Source organism: Panthera pardus, unplaced genomic scaffold (genome assembly GCF_024362965.1).
Source record: "Panthera pardus isolate Hobbes unplaced genomic scaffold, ASM2436296v1 HiC_scaffold_8, whole genome shotgun sequence".
Classification (NCBI taxonomy): domain Eukaryota; kingdom Metazoa; phylum Chordata; class Mammalia; order Carnivora; family Felidae; genus Panthera; species Panthera pardus.
The window spans coordinates 155,794,945-155,821,121 of NW_026527013.1; the positions used below are offsets into that span (position 1 = coordinate 155,794,945).

General features: G+C 40.7%; 2 protein-coding genes across 2 annotated transcripts; both read right to left on the reverse strand.

The window, feature by feature from the left end:
• Positions 1-3,565: 3,565 nt before the first annotated feature.
• LOC109269141 (probable inactive serine protease 58) lies at positions 3,566-13,925 on the reverse strand. The gene is made up of 5 exons (XM_019453008.2): positions 13,600-13,925; positions 12,667-12,823; positions 6,956-7,206; positions 4,234-4,370; positions 3,566-3,841 (listed from the first exon to the last, which is right to left on the reverse strand). The coding sequence occupies exons 1-5, from the start codon at positions 13,637-13,639 to the stop codon at positions 3,692-3,694; spliced, it is 735 nt and encodes a 244-aa protein (XP_019308553.1). The 5' UTR covers positions 13,640-13,925; the 3' UTR covers positions 3,566-3,691.
• A 7,273-nt stretch (positions 13,926-21,198) lies between these two features.
• Positions 21,199-25,921, reverse strand: LOC109269140 (serine protease 1). The gene is made up of 5 exons (XM_019453007.2): positions 25,811-25,921; positions 23,664-23,823; positions 22,634-22,887; positions 21,989-22,125; positions 21,199-21,442 (listed from the first exon to the last, which is right to left on the reverse strand). Exons 1-5 carry the CDS (start codon positions 25,848-25,850, stop codon positions 21,293-21,295), a joined length of 741 nt encoding a protein of 246 aa, XP_019308552.2. The 5' UTR covers positions 25,851-25,921; the 3' UTR covers positions 21,199-21,292.
• Between the last annotated feature and the right edge of the window lie 256 nt (positions 25,922-26,177).

Here is a 26,177-nt window from a genome sequence, read left to right on the forward strand (position 1 = left end):
AAAAGCATGAATATATGTAACAATGTGGTGTGTTTGAGGAACAGCAGCTATGTATTACAGTGAAAGTGTTAAGAACTAGGTCGAGAGATAAGCAGGAATTCTATAACGGAAAGCCTTAGTGTATAAGCCCTGCATATATAAGACTTGTGTAAGTCTTGATTGTGTGGGAGATAAGGATCCAATAAATTTATTACTTGATGAAATTCTATTGAATATTTTGGACAGACTTTAAGCCCACTGTTCATGCCTTGCATAATCCCTAATATCCTCTTCTTAGATGTGGGATGTGTGAATTGCTTCCAACTAATAGAATATGGCAAAAATTATGGGATGTCATTCTGATAATTATGTTAATACATAACACTAACATTGTGTGTGTGTGTGTGTGTGTGTGTGTGTGTGTGTGTGTGTGTACACACACATCTACCTGACTAGCATGCACAAGAGAGATTTTTCCCACTGGCTTGGGGATGTAAGCAGCCACACTGAGGAAGATTAAGTGTCAAAGAACTATGTACGGATGCCCTCTCTGCACAAAGGATTGCCTCAAGGACCTGAGGGCAGCTTTCAGCCGACAGCCCGCAAAAGGTGAGGATCCTGTGTCACACAACCAGAAGGAAATGAATTCTACCAACAACTTGAGAAAGCTTAGAAATCAAATTCTTACTTCAGAGCCTTACTAGACCCTGAGGAGAGGACCCAGCTAAGTCATACTTGGACTCTTGATTTGCAGAAACTGTGAGAAAATACATGTTGTCTTAAGCTGTTCAGTTTTTGGCAATGTTTTTATGCAGCAGTGGAAAACCAATACAAAGTATACGGTGTGCTGGCACTTTATTAGATATTATTGACTTAGTGGTAAGGGAAATGGGAATCTTGCCCTCACAGATGATGAAGACCCATAGGGGAGACGGATATAACAAGATTTGCCACCATGGATGTCCCAATGGGGGAAAGAAAGGGATGTAGAAAAACACATAGCAGGGACCCTAATGTAAAAGTTAGAAGAAGACTTCCTTGAGGAAGAGATGTTTGGTGCTTAAAGGATGAGTAGAAGTTAAGCAAATGAAGAGATGGGGGAAAAGTCTCTGGAGATATAGACGAGGACTCAAAAGAGAAGAGCATGTACAGAAGAGTGTGAAGAGAGACCCAGAAGAATCCCACAGAATGGACCCTTCAAGAATTGTCAAGTAGGCACTGCCTGCAAAGAAGATCCAGGAGGCAACCAGAGAGCAGATCAAGGGAGCCCATCCTTAGGCTCCATATTTTGGATGGAATAGGCTTTACCTTGCTTCCATGGTGACAGAAAGAAGTCAATAGATAGGGGAAGTGGAAAAATATAAAGAAGTAGAGATAATCAATACAGCACACCCATGAGGAAGTCAGGGGAGATGTGATCCATATCACAGGTGGACATAGAAGCTGTAGATAATAGGGTCTCACTTCCAGGAAGGATGGAAAACAACGAGGAAGAAAAGCACTAAGTACGTTTGCAGGGTAGAAGGTGGGAGGTTGAGTGAAGTTATCGCTGATGGCTTCAACTTCCCTCTACTCCCATGCCAGAGGTCACCCAATGAAGATGAAGCACTGAAGACAGGAGCAGAGAGGCAAATGCTTGAGGTGGCCATTATGGAGAATTGCACAGACAGTGACATGGGAAATGCAGGATTACCAGTATGTGTCGAAGACATAATTTAAGAGTTACTTAAATACTCAGATGAGCGTTTTATTAAAGACTCTGGAGGGGCGCCTGGGTGGCTCAGTCGGTTAAGTGGCTAACTTTGGCTCAGGTCATGATCTCGCGGTCCGTGAGTTCGAGCCCCGCGTCGGGCTCTGTGCTGACAGCTCAGAGCCTGGAGCCTGTTTCGGATTCTGTGTCTCCCTCTCTCTGACCCTCCCCCGTTCATGCTCTGTCTCTCTCTGTCTCAAAAATAAATAAACGTTAAAAAAATTTAAAAAAAAAGACTCTGGAACAGTATAAATGTGATTCAATAAAAGGGACAGGGGGTGTTGGGCAGTGACTCAGAGATGGGAAGCAGTGAGAAACTAGGAATGAGGCTACTGGAGAAGACAGGCAAACAGAAGGGCTTGCAGTTTGAATGACCAAGGATTACAAGGAAAAGAAGCATCGTTTAATTAAATGGCCTCAGTATCCAAATTTGAGAATTTGATTTTTGTTTATGTGTCAGGATAATCTATGGTCTTACTTGTGACCCAGCTTTTATTGCCTTTTTTTCACTTTTTTACTTTGGTGAGGGATGAAAAGCATAGAACCAACCTTCCTCTGCCATCTCTACAGATGTATGGATTTGCCACCTCTCTTGTGAGATGGAACGCCATACTCCTCTCTCTGCAGCCTTTTCCTTTTGTGGCATTATTCTCTCTCTCATCTCACCGACCTCTCTCTTCCTCTTCCTATTACCCTTTTTAGCAGATGACCTCATATCGCACTGCCTCTCCCCTCTATGTAACACCATGGCCTCTCACTCTAGACCCTACTTTTGGGTCACTTGGAATCCTCTCAATTCTCTATTTTTAAGTGTCTTGGTCAATAGGTCTAGGATGCTATACCTCTCCCCACTATATGCCAGGGTGAGAAGAGGGCTGAGCATCTGTCAGAGCTCTTCCCAGGGGCACAGAGCTCTGCTGAAGTCTGAGGCTACCACCCATAAACAGACAACTCCCTGTTGTTTTTGCTTAGACATCTGAGATCCAGATCTTTGTCTCCAGCTGTCTGCTAGAAATGACCATCTCCATGTCCCTCAGGGATCTCAAATATAACTTGGACCATCCCTCCTACTCATGACCATGCTCCTGATTCTTTACACATGAAAACATTGATTCTCTTCCTATTATCTTTGTGAACCGCCACCTACCCAGTTGCCCAAGTCAGAAACCTGGGCATTATTCCAGGCACTTCCCTTTCTCTTTCTACTCAGTTAATACATGTAAACTGTAGAGACTCTGCTTCTTTAGTCCAAATTCAGAAATTTGATGATGCTCTCTCTACCATGGAGGTTTTAGTGACACGCCCTCTGATTCCAACAAGATAAAAATCTAAATTCCTTCCCCAAACAGGTCAAGACTTTCACTATCTAACCCTTGCTCATCTCTACATAAGAATCTTTTATCACACCTGGTCTCCTCCTCTACAATTTATTTTCTACCCTCCAGCATTACTTATATACCTATATTATCCAGAACATGCCACAATCTTGTGCTTTTCTGACTTCTACTTAACTATCCCCTCAGCTTTATAAAAGTCTTCCCTAAGTTGTCTATTTGGTGAAACCTTCCCTGGCTCTGACACCCAGAATGGCTTTCTCTGTGCTCTCATGAAACTTCTTATCTCCATTGTAACAATAGTCATCAGGTAGAATAATCGGCTGCTTGATGGAGATGAGAGTCACTCTTTTATCCCTTTCATATGCGGTGCCTACTAAATTGCTGATAACTCAATAATTTTTGATTGAATGAACAAATGGTTGGGGGGATTGTTACATTTCTCATCATGCTTACAGTTTATATATTAAGAGATCAGTGATCACAGCATGAGTTCTTAGTGTCATTTTTTTTGTTTACTGAATGTTTTCTGTTTGAACTCTGTTCAAGAACAAGAAAGATCAAGAGCTGTGAATTCAGTGTAGAAATTATGAAGATGTTGCACTGAAGACGGGGGAATGGAAGAGCCTCAGTGGTTATTTATGACTTTCAAGATCCATCTTGCATGGTGATAAACTTCTGTGAAGAACCCTTCACTTCCCAGGGTGATACTTCCTTTGGCCCAGGACAAGATTCCATGCAACCTGCCATCACAGATTGCCGGGGCGGCTGAAACTTCCTGCCAGAGAGAAGGAATAGGAGGTCAGTGTTGCTTTGTCCTCATGGAACAAGAATAAATCCCAAGAGGTGGTATATTATAGTTGCAGAAGCATCTAAAGGACGGGACTCATTTGTTTTTGAAAGGTAACAACCCTCTCTTCAACGTCTACCTAGATCTCACCTCTCTTGGTTCAAGCTCGAGCCCAAACTGAATGGAAGAAAGAGGAGAAGGGACAAATGATTCTACCCAGAGTCTTTCCCATTGTAAAATGAGGGAAGGGGAACTAATGACAAACCCCAAATCTCGGGGGAGAGAGGAGAGGGACTCCAGGCCTTTTGGATGAGTGCCATGTGATTTTCCTCAACCACCTTCAAAGTCCCCTTGCTATCTTTCTGTCTGAAAAAAGTTACCTTAGTTCTAGATAAGATGTTTAAAGGTTGTCCCACACACATGATGCGTGCTGCCATTATTTGTCCCACCATGTTCTGGCAGTCATTGAGGGGGAGAGAATATTGGTTTATCCAAGTCAGGATGTCAGGGTCACTGACTGTGGGGAAAAGGAAGACAAATAACATCTAGTCACTCTGCTTATCACACATACTCTTGTAATCGGCCCCTATTTTGAGAAATCCTTCTTAGGGTTTCTCATTCAATATCTGTGTCAAATCAGTAGATTCAGAACATGATGTCCCCCTCACATCAGAAATCAGATCTGTAGTTCCCTCTCTACTTGCCTAGTTTAGAAACCGTTCAAAACCCATGAAAAGATTATAAATGACATAAAAGCAGTCAGACACAAAGCCATTGTCCCTAAGAAACCTTTATTTTTGGCATCGAATTTTTTACATTTAATCATAAAGGGAAAAAACTATTTTTAATGTGTCTGAAGCTGTTTTTTAATGAAATAGATTGTTTAAAAGTGGATTATTTGTAAGTGTATGAAGTTATGGTGCTCATCTTCCTCATAGTGATTGTTACTCAGCTGTTAACCTTAGGATGCAAGGATTCTGACCACAGTATTAAAGAATTCTAATCTCTGGTAGAGAGTGACAAGGAGGAAGGAAACAACAAAACTGATTAGAGATTGCTCAAACTAAGCCTAGTGTCACTTATGGAGCAGAATTTTTCTCATAGTGTATCCAACCTAGTGTCCTAAAACACAAAGTGTCAGGTCAGACAAGAAAGAGGGGAGTTATGTTCAGTTTTAAGTTTTTATGGGAATTGAATTGAAATGCATAGAATAAGCTAGGTGGAAGTAACCAAGTACTTTAAATAATGAATTCCTAACAAATATTTGAAGCCTTGCACCAAAGAGCTTACAGAATTATTTTGTCACTGTGATTCTGACATGAAGAACCTATGTGATAAAACCTTCATATGATTTTATTTTGTTTTCAAATGATATGTAATAAATTATTTTTCGATTACTTTGAATAAGGCTTATAAAGTCAAGGATAAAAATTGTAAACTTCAATTTGCTTAGAAAAAAATATTCATTTAGATTCCCAGGAATGTTGCTTCTGAATTAAAAATGAAATTGCCAAATACTGAGAATATCAAAGTTCTCACTTTTTATTTGTTTTTTTTTGTTTATTTGTTTTTGTTTTTGTTTTGTTTTACAGGAAAGATAGGAGTGTTCTGTGGCTATCAGCCCAGGGTTTAAACTTGATTAATATCATGGCATTTGCCTCAGTGAACACAGTTTCATCGAGCTGATCAATCAGTGTCACTTTTTAAAGTCAGCCATTCAGGGGGCGCCTGGGTGGCGCAGTCGGTTAAGCGTCCGACTTCAGCCAGGTCACGATCTCACGGTCCGTGAGTTCGAGCCCCGCGTCAGGCTCTGGGCTGATGGCTCGGAGCCTGGAGCCTGTTTCCGATTCTGTGTCTCCCTCTCTCTCTGCCCCTCCCCCGTTCATGCTCTGTCTCTCTCTGTCCCAAAAAAATAAATAAAAAACGTTGAAAAAAAAAAATTAAAAAAAAATAAATAAATAAAGTCAGCCATTCAGACCGCCTGCAATAAACATGCCTCAAAGTGCCAAGCAGTGAACAACAATCTCACACGACAACCATGCCTCTATAGACATCAACCCCCTTAAGCTTCTTAAAGTCTTGTAATCCCTGTTCAAAAAACTTCTCCCAAACCGCGTATGGTCCCAGTACTCTGCTCTGCTCAGGGAGACTTTGTCTGCTCAGCATTGTTCTTCCTCACTGTGATCAGCAATAAATTTAGCTTTATCATTTCATTTCAGATATTGAGTGGTGCCCCCATCATCCTTTGACAATACAGAGAGCCCGATGGGTTACTAGCAGCCACATGAAGTAAAGGCCGCCGACAGTTCAACCGATGCGTAAGAAAGCAACTTTCTTCCTCAAGTGCCCGTGGTGAGACATGCTTCTGCAGAGACCAGGTCCCCTCTGCCCATGCCAATGAGAGCTGAGAGGCTGGAGACATGTGTGCCTGAAGCAGAGGCTGTGGCAGTTTTTCCCATTGGTAGGTCGGGCCAGAGAGACACCAACAGTATGTCATAATCAAGTCCCCTGTGCATGCCCTGGTGTCCACTTCTAAGGGGGGACTGTTGGATGAAGCAGCAGGTATAAGAGTTGCCTTCTGTGTATAGGAGCAGCTCCCTCGGCCACCCCCACCTCGCCGGGTCCACCTGAGTGAATCGTATCGATATAGGTGTGGTTGTCTGCGGCGGGGGATGGGGAGTGTCTTCTGCCAGCTCCCCACATGTTCTGTTTTTGTTTTCCCACTGCTGCTTGATGAATTGCTTGCTGGACTGTCAGCAGCCATCAAGAAGACAGTGGGCTACCCTCCCACAAGATGCCTTGGTACTGTCTTTAGAGTGAGGACTCCTGGTTCCCCCAACCATTATTTGAATTCAGTTCCCCAGACTCTGGTCTTGAATGTTCTAGAGATACCACAGTTCCTGTGGCTCCACTCATTGGTATCAGATTGGCTGCCCTGTATCAGCCTCTTCGGATTTTATCTCTCGGCAGGGTAAAGTCCTGGCAGTAATCACGAGGGTCAGGAACATTACCTCATAGCTACCATTCCCTTCACGTAAATCCCTCCACATTTTCCCCAGCTCCAAAACCTCCTCAGGATGAAGAACAGAGTCGAACACTTACGGTTTTTGTATTCATTCCAAGTCCAGGTTGGGATAAAGCAGGAATCGTTAAATGCTAAGGGTTCCATAGATATGGCTATGGTTCCCACGTGGGAGTTGAGCGCAGCAGCCTTGGACAATTTTATCAGCATCAGGTCATTCTCCAGAGATTGTGCTTTGAATTCAGGGGAGGGCACAATCAGTGAGTAATTCCGTATCTGCTCTTTCTTATTTTTGACGCTGGGTTGATAAACTCCCAGTCGGATTTTAACACTTTGGAAGAAAAAGGGCAAGGAGATAGAGAAGAGCAGGGTCAAAGAATGTCAGAACCACAAAAAATGCCAGAACTGACCCCCCCTCAATCATCTTAATTTTGTCTCTCAGACTTGAAAACTGAAGTGACCTGCTTTGGTTTGTGAAAGAGTACTAATAGTTTACGGGGTTGTAGAGTCTAGAGTCAGTGTGTATATAAAACCTGGGGTGTATCTGCCACCTCGAGTGCACTTGGTACAGTCTAGTATTGTTTATTATTATTATTATTATTATTATTATTATTATTATTATTAAGATTTGGAAAACATGCATGGGCAGGTGATAGAGATGTGCCCGCACTCCATTGTCCCAAGCAGCTCTTGAGCAAGTGTATTGAACCCTTCACTTCTGGATATTCTTAGGTCTCTCCCAGCCCCTCTATAGCCCCCATGTCATTATATTTATGATGTGCTCCCTACTTTTCTCACTGATTCCCAAGACTCTTAATCTATCAGGATGCCCACTTATCATTTTCCATTATATTCCCTGGACACATTCCAACATACGCGCTTCTACACCAGGAGTCCAATCATGCTACGGATACAAGAGCCATTTCCTACAAAAACCATTCGTGCATTAGATCTGGCTGAGAGAAGAACATCAAGTTTTCCAACTCCAGTTCTGGGGAGGGGATGAACTGTCTTTACTTCATATTTCTTATGATGTGCAGAGCAGAGATCCCATCTGTGTTTGGGGTTTTTGTTTTGTGTTTTGTGTTTTTTTCAATACTTTATCTTTTTATTTAAAGTCAAGGTAGTTAACATATACTATAGTATTTGGTTTCAGGAGTAGAATTCAGTGATTCATCGCTTACATACAATACCCAGTGCTCATCCCAACATGTGCCCTCTATAATGCCCATCACCCATTTAGCCCATCCCCCCTCCAGCAACTCCATTTGTTCTCTATATTTAAGATATGGTTTGTCTTCCTGTTTTTATCTTATTTTTCCTTCCTTTCCCCTATGTTCATCTTTTGTTTCTTTAATTCCACATAGGAGTGAAATCACATATTTATCTTTCTCTGACTGACTTATTTCACTTAGCATAGTACACTCTAGTTCCATCCATGTTGTTGCAAATGGAAAAATTTCATTCTTTTTGATCGCCAAGTAACATTCCATTATATATATATATATTCCATACATATATATATATATTCCATTATATATGTATATTCCATATATCTATATTCCAAATATATATTCCATATATATCTATATTCCATATCTATATATTCCATATCTATATATATTCCATATCTGTATATTCCATATCTATATATATTCCATATCTATATATTCCATATCTATATATATTACATATCTATATATATTCCATATCTATATATATTGCATATCTATATATATTCCATATCTATATATTCCATATATCTATATATTCCATATATCTATATATATCACATCTTCTTTATCCGTTCATCAGTCGATGGACATTTGAGCTCTTTCCATAATTTGGTTATTGTTGATAATGCCATTGTAAATATTGGGGTGCACTTGCCATTCAAATCAGCATTTTTGTATCCTTTGGATAAATACCTAGTAGTGCAATTGCTAGTTCGTAGGGTAGCTCTATTTTTAATTTTTTGAGTAACCTCCATACTGTGTTTTCTGAGTGGCTGCACCAGTTTGCATTCCCACCAACAGTGGAAAAGAGTTCCCCTTTCCCTGCATCCTTGCCAACATCTGTTGTTTCCTGAGTTGTTAATTTTAGCTGTTCTGACAGGTGTGACTTGGTACCTCACTGTGGTTTTGATTTGTATTTCTCTGATGATGAGTGATATTGAGCATCTTTTCATGTGTCTATTAGCCATCTGGATGTCTTCTTTGGAAAAGTGTCTGTTCATGTCTTTTGCCCATTTCGTCACTGGATTATTTGTTTTTTAGGTGTTGAGTTTGATAAGTTCTTTATACATTTTGGATACTAATCCTTTATCTGATATGTCATTTGCAAATATCTTCTCCCATTCTGTCGTTGCCTTTTTGTTCTGCTGATTGTTTCCTTTGCTGTGCAGAAGGTTTTATCTTGATGAGGTCCCAATAGTTCATTTTTGCTTTTGTTTCCCTTGCCTTTGGAGAGTGTTTAGTAAGAAGTTGCTGCGGCCAAGATCAAAGAGTTTGCTGCCTGTTTTCTCCTTTAGAATTTTGATGGTTTCCTGTCTCATGTTTAGGTCTTTAATCCATTTTGAATTTATTTTTGTGTATAGTATAAGAAAGTGGTCCAGTTTTATTCTTCTGCATGTTGCTGTCCAGTTCTCCCAGCACCATTTGCTGAAGAGACTGTCTTTTTTCCTTCGACATTCTTTCCTGTTTTTTGAAGATTAGTTGGCCATAGATTTGTGGGCTCTCTATTCTGTTCTATTGATCTGTGCGTCTGTTTTTGTGCCAGTACCATACTGTCTTAATGATTACAACTTTAATAATACAGCTTGAAGTCCAGAATTGTGGTGTCTCCAACTTTGGTTTTCTTTTTCAACATTACTTTGCTTATTTGGGATCTTTTCTACACAAATTTTAGAATTATTTGTTCTAGCTCTGCAAAGAATGCTGGTGTTACTTTGACAGGGATTGTATTGAATGTGTAGATTGCTTTGGGTAGTTCAGACATTTTAATAATATTTGTTTTCCTATCTATGAGCATAGACTGTTTTTCCGTTTCTTGGTATCTTCTTCAATTTCTTTCATAAGATTTCTATAGTTTTCAGTATACAGATCTCTTTCCTCTTTGTTTAGGTTTATTCCTGGGTATCTTATGGTTTTGGTGCGGTTGTAAATGGGATAGATTCCTTGATTTCCTCTCCTGCTACTGCATTATTGGTGTATGGAAATGCAACTGATTTCTGTATGTTGATTTCATTTTATTTTTTTTTAACATATTTATTTATTTTGAGAGAAAGAGGGCAACAGAGAATCCCAAGCAGGCTCCTCACTCAGCACAGAGCCCCAGGTGGGGCTTGAACTTATGAACCATGAAATCAGACCTTCGCCAAAATTGGGAATCAGATCCTTAATGAACTGAGCCACCCAAGCACCCCACTGTATGTTGATTATATATCCTGTGACTTTGCTGAATTCATGTATCAGTTCTAGCAATTATTTGGTGGAGTCCTTTGAGTTTTCCACACAGAGTATCATGTCATCTGTGAAGAGTAAAAGTTTGACTTCTTCCTTGCCAATTTGTATGCCTTTTATTGTCTGATTACTGAGGCTAGGACTTCCAGATGTTGAAGAACAGTGCTGGGAGTGGACATCTCTGTCATGTTCTTGACCTTAGGGAGAAAGCTCTCAATTTTTCCGTATTGAGGATGATATTAGCTGTGGGTCTTTGTATATGCCCTTTATGATGTTGAGGTATGTTCCTTCTATCCCTACTTTCTTGAGGGTTTTTATCAAGAAAGGATGCTGTATTTTGTCAAATGCTTTTTCTGGATCTATTAAGAGGATCATATGGTTCTTATCCTTTCTTTTATTAATGTGGTGAATCACATTGATTTGTGAATACTGAGCCAGCCCTGCTGCCCAGGAATAAATCCTACTTGATCATGGTAAATAATTCTTTTAACATACTGTTGAATTCAATTTGCTAGTATCTTGTTGAGAATTTTTGCATCCAGCTTCCTCAGGGATATTGACTATAATTCTCCTTTTTAGTGGGGTCTTTGATTTTGGAATCAGTGTAATGTTGGCTTCATAGAATGAGTTTGGAAGCTTTTCTTCCATTTCTATCTTTTGGAACAATAAGAAGAATAGGTATTAACTCTTCTTTAAAGGTCTGGTAGAATTCCCCTGGGAAGCCATCTGGCCCAGGACTCTTGTTTGTTGGGAGATTTTTGATTACTGTTTCAATTTCTTTGCTGGTTATGGGTCTGTTTAAATTTTATATTTCTGGGGCACCTGGGTGGCTCAGTCAGTTAAGCGCCCATCTTCAGCTCAGGTCATGATCTCACAGTCTGTGAGTTCAAAGCCCGCATTGGGCTCTGTGCTGACAGCTCAGAGCCTAGAGTCTGCTTCAGATTCTGTCTCCCTCTCTCTCTGCCCCTCCCCCTCTCACACTCTGTCTCTCTCTCACTCTTAAAAATAAATAAACATTAAATTTTTTTTTTTAAGTTTTATATTTCTTCCTGTTTCAGTTTTGGCTGTGCATGAGTTTCCAGGAATTTGTCCATTTCTTCCAGACTGTCCAGTTTGTTGGCATGTAATTTTTCAGAGTATTCTCTTATAATTGTTTGTATTTGATGTGTTGGTTGTGATCTCTCCTCTTTCGTTCATGATTTTATCATGATTTATTTTATTTGGGTCCTCTCTCTTTTCTTTGTGATACATCTGGCTAGGGGGTTATCAGTTTTATTCTTTCAAAGAACCAGCATTTAGTTTCATTGATCTGTTCTACTGGGGTTTTTTGTTTGTTTGTTTGTTTGTTTGTTTGTCTCTGTATCATTTATTTCTGCTCTAATCTTTATTTTTTTCCTTCTTCTTCTGGCTTTAGGTTTTATTTGCTGCTCCTTTTCTAGCACCTTTTAGATGTAAGGTTAGGTTGTGTATTTGGGACCTTTCTTGCTTCTTGAGATAGGCCAGAATTGCAATGTACTGAATGCAATTGTAACCCTCTTAGGGCTGCCTTTGTGGCATCCCAAAGGCTTTGGGCTGTCATGTTTTCATTTTCTTTTGCTCCCATGTACTTTTTAATTCTTTCATTGATTTCCTGATTAATCCATTCATCCTTTAGTAGAATGTTCTTTAGCCTCCATGTATTTGGGGGCTTTCCAAATTTTTTCTGTGGTTGATTTTAAGTGTTACGGCGTTGTTATCTGAAAATACGCATGGTATGATCTCAGTCTTTTTGTACCTGTTGAAGGTTGATTTGTGACCCAGTATGTGTTCTATTCTGGAGAATGTTCCATTTGTACTTGAGAAGAATCTGTATTCTTCTGCTTTAGGATGAAATGTTTTGAATATATCTGTTAAGTACATCTAGCCCAGGGTGTCATTCAAAGCCATTGTTTCCTTGGTGATTTTCTGCTTCAGTCCATTGCTGTAAGTGAGGTGTTAAAGACCCCTACTATTAGGGTATTTTTATCAATGGGTTTCTTTATGTTTGTTATTATTTGACTTATATATTTGGGGGCATATATATATAACATATATTTGACTTATATATTTGGGGGCATATATATATATATAATATTAGTTATTCTCCATGAGAGAGTTTCCTGACACCTTCCTATTGCTCTCCTCTTAAGCCACCCAAATGGGTGTTACTTTTCCCATTGGGAAGGAGATCCTCTCTCTTTCTGGGTCTTCTGTTTCCTTTAGAATGTCATTAAGACTTGCCGGGATATCCTTTAAGACTTGCTTTTCTTTAAATAGATCCCTCCCAGTCCCAAGAACAAAGGGATACTTACGGTAAGGGGCAGTGGGCAGCTGTCAGTACCCACTCAGGGTGAATGAGAGACCCCACACAGGGTTCTGGGCTGGACTGCAAGTAGACCATGTAAGGAATAGTAAAATCTTCTGGTAAGTTCAGCTTATCAGCTTCAGACTCTCTGGCCAAAATGACTTCTAAAGAATTGACAGAATCACAGGTAGAGAGAGAGTCAAACAGGTTGTGGGGCAACACTTAGGGTAGTTTTTTTCAGCCTAAGGTTTTCAGAGATAATACCAAGGACTTCAAATTATTTTAAACATCTTTTTAAAAATCAGAGAGAATCACGCATGCCACCCAAGCTATATGCTTCAGGGACACTGTCTTTGGTTGAGAAGGAAGCATATTAACATTAACTCATGGGCTGATCAGGAACTCTTGACTGGTAGTGTGGTGTATTATAAAAATGGGAGAAAGTGAATTATTCCTTTGAAAACATTATTTTTAATTAACATGCCAACCAAGCATGGAAGTAATGATTGCATACCACCTGCCTTTGGTAGTGAGGGGATGGAAAGGCTTTGGGCAGGGCCCTGGGGCCTCCAGTGCACTGCCCCCGGCCTGCCTGCCTTCCCTGCCCACACTTCTGAGTCCATCTGCCAGGCAGAGGGAAGCATGGCTGTCCAGGGAAAGTGACAGGCTAAGGTATCACACATTCGATCCTCAGGAGAGAGTGGGGCACTATAGTGACATATTCCAACTTGCTCACAGGTCTCAGAGGGGATGGGAGAGCCCGCTGATGGGATAAGTCACATGGCTAGAGATTCCTTTTGTTTTTTTCAACAGTTAATTGAAGGAAATGCCTGCCTCTTCCTGTCTCTTCAGCTGTGGCTGACTGCTTCCCCTTCTGACCCTCCCAACCCTCCTGACCACTGTCCCATCCCTCGCCAGGAGGCCCAGGCCAGCCACTCACCAGCTGCACTCAGGAGAGTGAAGACAAGACAGGGCTTCATGGCGGGCAGTGATCTTGCATTGGATCAAGCTGTAAATGTCCCAATCCTTAGTCCAAGTGCCCTTGGCAAAGACAGCTGGGAAGAAACATTAACTGGGGGTTAGGAGGAGAAGCAAAAATCTTATAGCAGTCTTGAAACTAGGGCTCAAACCCCAATTGTATAAGGCCTGGTTGGGCGCTGTCTCTGATCTGGGTGCAAGAGAGGAAGTAGCAGACCAAGTCAAACCCCTGGTGCTTCTTCTCTGATCCCAAATATCTCAGGAGTTATGATGTATCTGCTGACATTTTTCCTCCCTCTCTGTGACATAGCCTTTCTTTGTTGTCCCCTCCTCCCTTTGTGACTGGGTCCCCTCTCTCTCTGCCCTCACTTGCTGTCTCCCTTCTTCTAAAGAGTCCCTCTGCCATTCTTAGAGACTCATCAAACTCTAGGATGTGAAATAAATGTAACAAGTCTTTCCCCACCCCCATTTTCATAATGAGGCAGCTGTGGTCCTCATGGAAGTTATTGGCAAAGTCAGGACTGGGCCCTGAGTCTCTAGATTTTCTCTGCCATATCGAACTTTATCTGAGCCCTGTGCTCCCAGAAGACAGTGGCTGTCAAAAATCCTCTGGCACTTTTGTGCTCAGGGAAATGGCTTACCACAAAGAATTACCCTTCCACACACGAGTTACTAGAGACTCCATCCACTCTTTCTCATGGCTCCTGTAGAGCTTGGGATGACTCCCCTGTTTACCTGTGACAAGGCCAAACACCTTTCCCAGTTTGCTTGTAACTGCTGAGGGGGCCAGACAGACCCTCCAACTTCCCCATTCTTCATCTCACGAATGATTAGCTAGGCTTAGAACTCTTTTTTCCCTTGCAACTGGCTACACATACAGAAAACGCTTTCTGTTCAGCTGACTGAGAAGTCCCGACTGGAAAATAATTGTTGTTTTGTTTTGTTTTGTTTTGTTTTGTTTTGTTTTACTGCAAATCTCCACACCTGTAACTTGTTTCTTACTCCCTCTAAGGTGTCTTCAGGTAAAACCATCTTGCTGAGACTCTCTGATCTTTGGATCTGGGGTGCTCTTACTGAATAGTCTGAATACAGCCAATCCCTTTCCATGTACACTTTTTGTCTTTCACATGTATTACTCTTTTCAATATTCCTCTTTATAAGTTAGCCTTACATGATAACTTCCTGACTCTACCCCCCAGACATATGAAATAAATGTGGGTTCAATCAGGGATATTGGTCTACAATTTTCTTTTTTTGTGATGTCTTTCTCTGGCTTTGGGATCAGGCTCATGTTGGCCTCATAGAATGAGTTCAGAAGTGTTCCCTCCTCTTTAACTTTTTGGAAGAGTCTGAGAAGGATTGGTGTTAATTTCATCTTCAAGTGTTCAGTAGAATTTGCCAGTGAGGTCTGGCCATGGATTTTCTGTGCTGGGAGGTTTTTGATTACTGATTCAATCTCTACTCCTCACTGATCTGTTCAGATGATCTATTTATAAAGTGCTCAGAACAGTGAGTTCTAATGGCAAATAGTAAATGCTATATAAATGCTTGTTTTGTGAAATAACTGGAACCTTAGTATCTCCAGATTTTCCAGGTTTCTGGGGATGCCTTCTTTTTCTTAACGTCTAAATATTGTTGTGAAGTCCTACAGAGCGATGAAAAGCATGAGCTCTGGAGTCCAGCTTCTAGGATTTCATTCCTGGCTGCAGGACTTCCTAGCCACCTTACCCTGAGAAAAACATTTGACCTCTTTAAGCCTCAGGGAGGAAAGAGTATTTGTACCTATCTCATAGGATACTTGTGAGGATTGAATACTACTGAAAAGCATGTAAGAATGGTGCAACACATTGAGAAACAAAAACAATAAATACTAGTTGTTATAATGATGATGATTCCATTTTCCACCCCTGCAACAATAAGAAATGGCTCCTGAATACTAAGAAGAGCAAACCTTCAGTATGTCTCTGGTTCACAGAATTGTGTATTTTGGCTCAGCACTGTCCCAGAATATGCTGCTCGTGAAAGTCAGGGATTCGGGGTTATTAAGTACCATGGGTTTAAAGTGTGCCCAGTCTAATACAGCTCTTTCTATGGAAATAAATTACTACCCCCTCAGGTTGTAACCAGGTTTCATGTGTGACACCCGGTGACAAATGTGGGACTCTGAACAGATGTGGGAGGAAGAGGAGGAGGACAGAGCTGGTCAGCAGTCCCAGCCTGCCCTGCGCGGCACTCATTCTCAGCAGGCTTCCTCCTCAGAGAAGACTTTTGTAAGGTGGCAAGGACTACCACCAAGTTTTGTGAACTAAAAAGCCTGGGAATTTCACTAAAAACAAGCGACATTTTTGTTTCATAAAAATCTATTCCATGTTTATTGAGAAAAATATAGAAAAGTAACAACAGAAATAGGAAACAACAGTAAAAACTCACTAATTATAACTCCACTTAAAGTTGTCCACTATTAGCATGGCCAGCATTACAATACTTTTTGCTCTGCCCATCCTCTCTCATTTTCCCTCAATAAAAAAAGTTAATAATTCTTTGACTTTTCTCTTAAGAGCATTTTTAGGTTCACAGCAAAACTGAGAGGAAGATACAGAGACTTCCCATGTGCTGCCTGACCTCCCCGATCTCACACATGCATACAGCCTCCCCCATTATCAACATCCCCACCAGATTGGTGCATCTATTACAATGGATGAACCCACATGGACACATTATTACCACCCAAAATCCATGGTTTACCAAGGGTTCACCCTTGGTGTTATACATTCCATGGGTTTGGCCAAATGTACAGTGACATGTGTCATCATAGCATAACACAGAGTATTTTCACTGCCCTAATAGTCCCTGGGCTCGGTCTATTCATCCCTTCCCCCAACCCCTGGAAACTACTGGTCTTTTTATTGACTCCATGGTTTTTTCTTTTCCAAAATTCCATATAGTTTAATCATCCAGCATTTAGACTTCTCATTTTGGCTTCTGTCACTTAGTAATATACATTTAAGTTGCCTCCGTGTCTTTTTGTGGCTTGATAGCTCACTTTTGTTTTAGCGCTGAGCAATACTCCATTGGCTGGGTGTCCCACAGTTTATTTATCAACACACCTATGGAAGAACATCTCTGTTGCTTCCAAATTTTGACAATTATAAATAAAATTGCTGGAAACTTCCATGCAGATTTTTGTGTGGAGAGAAGTTTTCATTTCGATTGTTGGATTATGTTTCAGCAGATTCCATAGCTGAGATGGGGTATAAACAGACAATGATTAGACTGAGTTACTCAGAATAAATGAGTATCCCTAAGACTAAATAAAGACTTTTGTATTTGTATCCATTCAACGAGACAGAACTTCTTAATGGACTTTTAAAAGTGAGACTAAAATAATACAAAGACAGTAAGTAAATATCTTTATTTTTAACGGCGTTTGAAAAGTTGATATCAATACCAAAATAACATGCCATAAAAGATAAATGATGGGGGCGCCTGGGTGGCCCAGTCGGTTAAGCGTCCGACTTCAGCTCAGGTCATGATCTCACAGTCTGTGAGTTTGAGCCCCGCATCGGGCTCTGTGCTGACAGCTCAGAGCCTGGAGCCTGCTTCAGATTCTGTGTCTCCCTCTCTCTCTGCCCCTCTCCTGCTCATGCTCTGTCTCTGTCTGTCTCAAAAATAAATAAAAACATTAAAAAAAAAAGATAAACGATGACAATGGTTTGGACTTCAATAATGAATTTAAATAAGGTTTGTAGGGTAAAAGAGGCTTCTCTTTGTCTTATTAGAGCAAATATTCTCTGATAAATTCATCTTGAGCATATGTTGAAATTCTTTCCTGGCTAATGGGAAAACTAACAAGTCGATTATGCTGTGTACCAGTATGAAGTAAACTTCTACCCAGCCTAGCTATCCTGTATGAAAAAAAATATTTGCATAAGGAACTAAGCTTCTAGGTGCAGATATCACTTTATTTTACACAGCTCCAAAAGGTCACAACCATGAGGTTGACAGTTGAGAGCCATCTTAGGGTTTACAGGAGCAAGTGATACATAAAGAAAACTCATCTGTTGCTGTGATTAGACATGGCAAGAAAAAAAAAACACTTTTGTCTCTATGCAGTTGTTCCTAATCTCAGATTGTTACCTCCTTATATTTCTGTATTTTTCTGCACAGATACCATGTCTTCCTGGATCTTATTGAATTATGAATTAGGTATTTACTTGGAGTAAATATATTTTGGTGAGAGATGTCTCTTCTGACTCTACAAAGTGGCTTTTTATTTCAAATTATAGGATGCTTTCATAGGTCTTTCTATGTGTTTCTCAGATTATAGAGTTGACCCGTGAACAGCATGGGTTTGAACTGCACAGATCCACTTATATGCGGACTTCTTACAGTACAGGACTGCAAATGTATTTTCTCTTCCTTCTGATTTTCTTAACATTTTTCTCTGGTTTTCTTTATTGTAAGAATACCACATATAGTGCATATAACATACAGAATATGTGTTAATCAACTGCTTATGTTATCAGTAAGGCTTCTGGCCAATAGTAGTCTATTAGTAGTTAAGTTTTGGGGGAACCATGAGTTAGACAAGGATTTTTGACTCTGCAGGGTGTTGGTGCCCCAACCTTCATATTGTTCAAAGGTCAACTGTACTTTAGAAGCAGGTGTGTACTTTCTAGTCATCCACCCCTTTATCTGGTTTGCTTTTCTGTAGCATTTGCATTGATCAGCATTCTAGTCTACCGTCTCTGTTTATTTGTTTTCTATTTACCCAGTGAGGACATATATACCATGAAGGTAGGGTTTTGACTATTTCTTCTGCTGTATCTTTAGAGCATAAGACAGGGTGGGGACATTGTAGGTCATCATTAAGTATTTGTTGAGTACGTGGTTGGATAAATGAATGAAATAGTTACATTGTCTCCACTGAGGGACATACCAGATGTATTTAATCAATCTTCTATTAATGGATCTTTGGATTGTTTCTGGATTTTCAGAATTACATAGACAATGTATCAATACGCACCCTGGATTACTCTAGTGGAGATTGTGGCTGCCTTCTTAACATCCGCTCCTCCTTCTCTTGGTAACCATCCTTATAACCATTCAGTTAACCAAACACGTACCAAGTTCATTGCGGAATGAAAGTCCACCCCTTGCTCTGAGGTTATGCTGGGTAACCTAATTGTAAATTAATCAGCATAATCCCACTAGACTATTGACTCAGGTTTGTGCCAGTGACTAAATTCAGTGAAAGACACACATTATGATGTCTGCCAGGGGCATCTGGGAAAGAAACTTCCTAGGTCTGATGGGAGTAGCTTTGTCTTTCCCCCTCGATATAGACAAGGTAGAGTCAGCCTCTGAGGGTCATTTCAATCACAAGGTTTTATCCTGAGGATAAAACTGACATTAATGCACAGGACAGAGACAGGAATCATAGGGTCCTTGACATTTTTGAATTGCTGAATCAAAGCATCCTTGAAGCCTTCCCAGTTTTTAAGCTTCCATTAGTACATCTTTAAAGGCCATTTGAGTTGGCTATTCTGTTCTTTGCAATGGAATGAGTCCTAAATTTTACACTCCCATTTATACTTTGTTTTTGTGGTTGTATGGATATTTCAATAGAATAGAGTTTTAGAAATGAAGTTTCTGGGTCAAAGAGCATACAGATTTTACATTTTAGTATAAATTTACAAATTATGAAGAGTTAGATTTTTTTAAAAAGACAGTTGATAGAAAATGACAAGATAGGCTGACAAGGGAATATTGAATAGTATCAAGAAAAAGGATTTTTTTCATACTTTTCTTTGGACCTTCCCTTATCTCTCATCTTTTGTATAGCTCCCTTAACCTGCCAGGTCTCTAAATCTGCCCTCTTCTTGTGGTGAGGTGGGTGGTGCTGGTGTGGAATAGAAAATGTTTTAGAGGAAACAGGAGAATCTTTAAGGTCATTTGTTTCTGGAGAGAAGCCTGAGATATTTAGTTAAGGTAGATCTAAAGCTACCTATTTTAATATAGAGGAGTTGTATATGAAATTAATTAATTTAGGCCATATGCAAACATGAAAGCAGTTCAATGAGAACTATGGAAATAAGACAGGACAACTTAGTTATGACCATATATTTAAGAGCCTTGAATGCAAGGCTAAGGAATTTGGCCTCCATCCCAGTGGAATTGACAAGGCAATATGAAGGGCTCAGGACTGGTTCCTATGAATGTGCCATCCAGAATTACAAAGGAATAGAAATTTGGTAATGGGGCATGTATCTTCCCATATCTTCCTCTTCCAAAATACCTGGTGTGGACTGTATGTTTGTGCCCCTCCCCCATGCCCACAAATTTATGTACTCAAACCTAACCCACTACAGGACAGTATTAGGAGATTGGACCTTTGCAAGGTTTAAATGGTCATAAGGCTAGAGACCCCATGATGGGATTAGCATCCTTATAAGAAGAGACTAGAGCCCTCTCTCTGCCAGGTGAGGACACAGTGAGAAGGCCCCTGTCTACAAGCCAGGAAGTGGGCCTGCACTGTTTCCCACTGCACCTTGATCTTGGACTTCCCAGCCTCCAGAACTATGAGAAGTTAATGTTTGTGGTTTAAGCCACCCAGTCTATGGCATTTTTGGTATAACAGCCTAAACCGACTAAGACAATATCCCTTCTTCACCTTATTACTGAGGCTGTGAACATTTTCCCCTTTCAAACCTCCTCCATCTGCTCCAGGATGTCCATGCTTAGATCCCATTATATTCTTCTCCTGGATCCATACCGGATATGCACAGGAATCATGTGTTGGGACTTGTTCTCCAAACCAACTCTGTAGCCACGACTTCTATGACCTCAGTGTAATAGATCTGCTCTGTAAACTGACCTGCGTTTTCACTTTCTTTCTTTTATAGTTCAAAATAGTACATTATTTGGGCTGGGATGTGGGGGTCTGGTGGTGGAAGATGGGCAATGGGCACAGATTGCCTGCAGACATCATGCCTGCAATAGCAATAAAATCCCAGTGGGAAAGCAAGAAAGATCTTAGAGAACTGGAATATATAGGTAGGTAAAATCTTGGGAAATGCAGGAAATCTGCGATTTGTACAAAAAAACAAATTCTCCATCTGGTGGTTTCCATTATCTAGCCTCACAGTTTCAGATGGACTGGAGCAAAAAAAAAAAAAAAAAGGAGACCATAGTGTCACAGCAGTAGCAATGCTTTGGGAATAAGGGCCACTGGAGCCTCCCTGACTCTGAACTAGCTGAATGACTTTGGGCAGTTGATTTGCCCTTTCTGTACCCTGATGTCATCATCATCTGTTCAAAAATGTGATGGCAATAGTGACTTCAAAGCTTATCCATGCTTATATCTTCAATGGACCACACAGAGCCTAGCAGATAGATGATCAGTAAATTCATTTGGATCAGGTTGAATGAATACCTGTGTAACCTTTCCAATTCTATCCTCGTGTAATTGTTCAATTCTGTGCCCACTCTCTTACTCAGCAGTCAGTTTGAAGATAAAGTTCATAAATATTAAGTAAGAACAGTTCTTGGACACATGTGGTGTGGGACAAAATGTTTTTATTTAGATACTGTTTTCAGGCATAGGTGGAAGGCGAGGTTGACTAACGGGATAGGGTGTGGAGAGGTCCATGTGCTTAGTTGGCAGCGATGGTCTGCTGAATCCAGCTCACGTAGTTGCAGACCTTGGTGTAGACACCGGGTTTGCCTCTTTGAGCGCAGCCGGCACCCCAGGAGACAATGCCCTGAAGCTGGTTGTTGCAGACCACAGGGCCACCAGAGTCACCCTGAACAAGAGGAAAGAGACAATAAGAACTCTCAGTCACACCAAGTTGGGGGAAAGGCTCAAAGTTGTTTCTCCGTTACCCTGGGTCCGTTTTCCCAGGTTGCTGATTCTCCAGGAAGCATCTTCGCTTTTCCTGGGAATCCAACCCTCAATCTCTGTACTACATCCCCATCCTTTCTACCCCACCCCCCTCCTCCTAGCTCCTGCTCTTCTCTTAGTTGCAGGCAGGCAGGGCCAAGAAGAGGTGAGGACAAGTGAGTGCAATGCTGCCCAGCTAGCCCTGCTTTTTTTCCAGAAAGTTTCCTGGTACAATATACCTCCTCAGCAGGGCGCCTGGGTGTGCTGTTTGCACACCATCTTCTGTGTATCTTTTTACCCTTGACCCTAACCATTAATATCTCAAAAGGAAAATTTATCATTTATCCCAAATCTCTCCCTTGTCCCTTATAATCCATCCCAGAGACAGCTTCTCAATCTGTGTTTCAGGAAAGGGAAAATATGGTGGAAATGCCTGCGGCTTGGCCAGAAGGAGTACAGAGAAACTAACCTGGCAAGAGTCCTTTCCGCCTTCCAGGAAGCCCAGACAGATCATGTTGCTGGTGATCTGGCCTGGGTAGGCTTTACGGCAAGCACTGTCAGTTAGTATGGGAGCTTTCAGACACTGCAGGACATCGGGATAATTTTCTGTTGGGCGCAAGGGTAAAAATGGAAGAATATTACCCACAGGATTCTTGGAGATTTCTTTCCCAATCTCTCCCTCCTTCCCTACTTTGCCAGTAACTTCTATTTTGGAAGAACAACTTTTATCTGGAAAGTCTTCCGAACAGTTTTAATCAACAAGTTGTTCTCTCTGACGCTGGCATCAGTGACTCCAGATCTCAAATCTGGAGACTACCTCTTAAGCAGGTCTATACTTTAGGTGGTACCAAATCTCTCAGCCTCTGTTCTGTTTACCTCCTCGGTTTCTACTTCTTTGCACATCACAAATCACACTTCAGCTGAACATCTATCTTTATCACAGTTCATTTTTTCTTGTGTTTTCCAGCAAAGGAATCTTCCTAAGACTCCATACATCCACAAACTATCCTCTGGGAACCTTGCCTTGAGTGACAGTTCAGACTAACTGACCCCCAACATGTCTTTCACTTCTAGGATTTTCAGACTTGGTGCTTTTGTTCCAGGTGACACTCACCCCCAAAGCTCTGGACATTTCCCCAGCCAGAGATGAGGCACTGGGAACCAGAAGGTGCACAAGATCTTGGCAGAGAGATAGCAGACACTCGAGAGTTGAGGGTGGCAGGTGAGCTCAATTTAATCAGCATGATGTCGTTATCAATAGTGTTTGCATTGTATCTCGGGTGGCGGATGACCTTGGCCGAATTGATGAATTGTTCACTGCCCTCAGAGACTGCAATGTTGTGTTCTCCCAGACGCACCTGGATTCGGCTGGATTAGAGGATGCAAAGTTCTGTAAGTATCCAACTTGAGATTTTCCCCTTCCCCAGTTCCCCCCAGTCATAAGCATAAGCATGAACACCATCCCCTTCAAGTGTTCCCACACATAGGTAATTGTGCACGTAAGGCAGCCCTACCAGATACGGTCCAGGTTAGAGTAACTCTTAAGTGGGTGTCACTACCAGCCCGCCATCTTGTTAGAATAGCTAGATGCCTTTAGTTCCCATGACTGAACGGCACCAATACAATGATGGCAGGTTAGGTGGGAATTGATGAATATTATTCAGCACGTGCTATTCCTCCTCTGGTTGAGATTATCAGTTATTGTAGGGAGACATGGCAGGAATCAGAGACATACCAGGATTTTAAGGGGGCAGAATGAGTTGTACTTATTTTTAAAATTGTACTGGAAACTTCTTTTGGGTTTTTACCTCCATATGCCATTTTTTCCTGGTTGAGCTATAATGATTGGGACTATTTATCGATTAATGCTCTTAAGCTAGTCCTAGGTATACTTCATCACTAGCTAGTTCCCCTCCTCTGTCTCTGGTACCATCATTTGGAAGGCTATCAGGGAACTCTAAGTTTAGCTGTCCATGTAAAATTCCCTCAACGCAACATACAGTGCCTGGGGAGAATGACAAGTCTTCTAGAATCTGAATGCTCACCCCTCAAGCATAACTCTCTAGTTTACCCTGATTGTGCTTTGGCAGGGCTGGGGGATGAGCTGATCTGGGAGAACAGATATGTGAGTATCAGTTACTTACGACTTGTAGCAGTGAGCCGCAGACACCACCCACAGGGAATTGATGAGGGAGCCGCCACAGAAGTGGTAGCCCGAGTTCAGGGACACCTGGTAGGGGACAGAGTTCCTCGGACAGGTGTAGCCCCCAACGATCTTGTCATCGTCATCAACGGGGAAAGCAACTGACAAGGAAAAGTTGGAAACTATCTGTTAAAAGATACATCTTGGAATTTCTACTTACCACTAAGTTTTTGTAGGTGAGCTAGAAAAAAGAAGATAATGTTTTCTTGTCACACATAATCAGGACGTGGTGATAACATAATTTTCCCATAATGTTTTTCCCAAAATCTTATTACTCTATCTATACCTTTGACACATACTCTACTTACACCATTATAAGTATCTAATTTGTAAGTTATGCTTTAAATTTGATAAATATACTGTTTTTCAACATATGTACCACACACACACACACACACACACACACACACACACACCTTGATCAGAGACTCTTATATATTACATGCCCTGAACATTACTACCTAAGGATGTAAAGAATACTTTTTAGGAGGGCCTGGGTGGCTCAGTCAGTTAAGCATCTGATTCTTGGTTTTGGCTCAGGTCATGATCTCATGGTTTGCAAGTTTGAGCCCTGCATCGGGCTCTGCTGCTTGGGATTCTCTCTCTTCCTCTGTCTCTTTGCCTGCCCCTCCTCTGCTCACTCACTCACTCTCTCTTTCTCTCAAAATAAATAAATAAACATTAAAAAAAGAATACTTTTTATACAAAACTTTGTTCAGCAGACATGCAAATAAATGTTCAGTGAAGCTTTGCAGTAACCATGCTTATATTGATTTATGGTGGTTGGTATAGGATACTTATTCCCGTGAAGTAAAGGGAAGGAAGCTTTTAGAAGCCCCCTAAGAATGTTCTAGCCTGGAAGGAATTGGGAGTTTGTACTTTTGTTCCCCAAATTTCTCTTTTTGGTTCTTGCATAAAATTTTCATGAAATGATTTCATAGAACATTATATTTGGTTTCCCTCTCCAATCTTTCCCCTTATTCCAATTATCTTTCTAACATTTTTCAATTTATTCAGCATTGTGAAGTTTGGCCCACTGATTTATTAAGATTTCTATGGCTCCCAAAGTCTATGATTATATTATATCCACCCTATTGTTCAAATATTTTGAAGTAATTTTGGGAAAGACATTTAGAGACTGGTGTATTGAATTTATACTCATCCAATTCGGGAAAGTTTAATAGCAAGTTTTTGATGAAATTTGGTAGTATAAAGAATAGAAACAGATATTTCTCTACATCTTTTGATGATTAAATGATATGTTATTTTACACCAGAGAGATTTCATTAAGAAAGACATTGTAAAACCCAGCCCATAGCTTTTATTCATGAGAAATAAAGTATCTTTGCCTGTTAAAATCCTTTCGGTATAGAGGAGACTTTGGTTCTGACCCTCACAGCCTCTTCAATGAGCCCAAGACTAGTCATTGTTCCCGATTATTAATTCAAAATGCAACATTTTCTTATTGTTAACTATCCTTTCCTTTTCCCTCTTCCTTCATAGATTTTATCTTGACGTTCAGGGCAATTTCTGCCTCTTTATACTTTCTACACTAATTCCTCCTGCTCACTATAATCTGTCCCCAACAAGTGAGGTTTAATTATGTATAGGTATTTGTACTATGGTAGTTTCCCCTTATCCATGGTTTTGGTTACCCTCGGTGAACCGCAGTCAGGAAGCAGATGATCTACTTTCTGATGTATCATCAGGAGCTCATTACTAGCCTAACACTATCTCACTATGCCTACATCATTCACTTCACTCTGTTTATCATGTAGGCATTTTATCATCTCACATCATCACAAGAAGAGTGAGTCAAGTAGAATAAGATATTTAGAGACAGAGATAGAGAGAAGAGCATGACACATAACTTCTATTACAGTATGATATGATTATTATATAATTGTTCTATTTTGTTATTAGTTATTGTTAATCCCTTACTGTACCTAATTTATAAGTTAAACTTTATCATAGGTACATACATATTGGAAAAAACCATAGCATATACAGGGTTCAGTACTATCTGCGGCTTCAGGCATCCCCTGGGGTAGATGTATCCACTGCATTCATTTATTCATAAAGACTCACCAGCAGCTCCCAGGAGAGCAAGGAAGATGAAGGTCTTCATGGTTGCTCACTGGATTTGGACTGAGAAATGTGATGATCGCTTTTCATCCACAGGTATTTATACCCCCAGGTTTGTCATTGACACCCATGGCCATGGGTGCCAGAAAAGTGATTTGACTGGAAACTTACAAATCCAAATTTAGAATTCAATTCTATACCAAACTGAAGATAATCAGCATCATATTTAAACATCAGCTTTTGTCTACTTTTCCAGAAAGTTATGGAAATGGAAATAATAAACCCACCTGGTGCAATTTGTTCCCCATAATAGAAAAGTACATTGGAGCAAGGTCACAGAATGGGGCTGCAAGTGTCCCGTTTCCCAGAC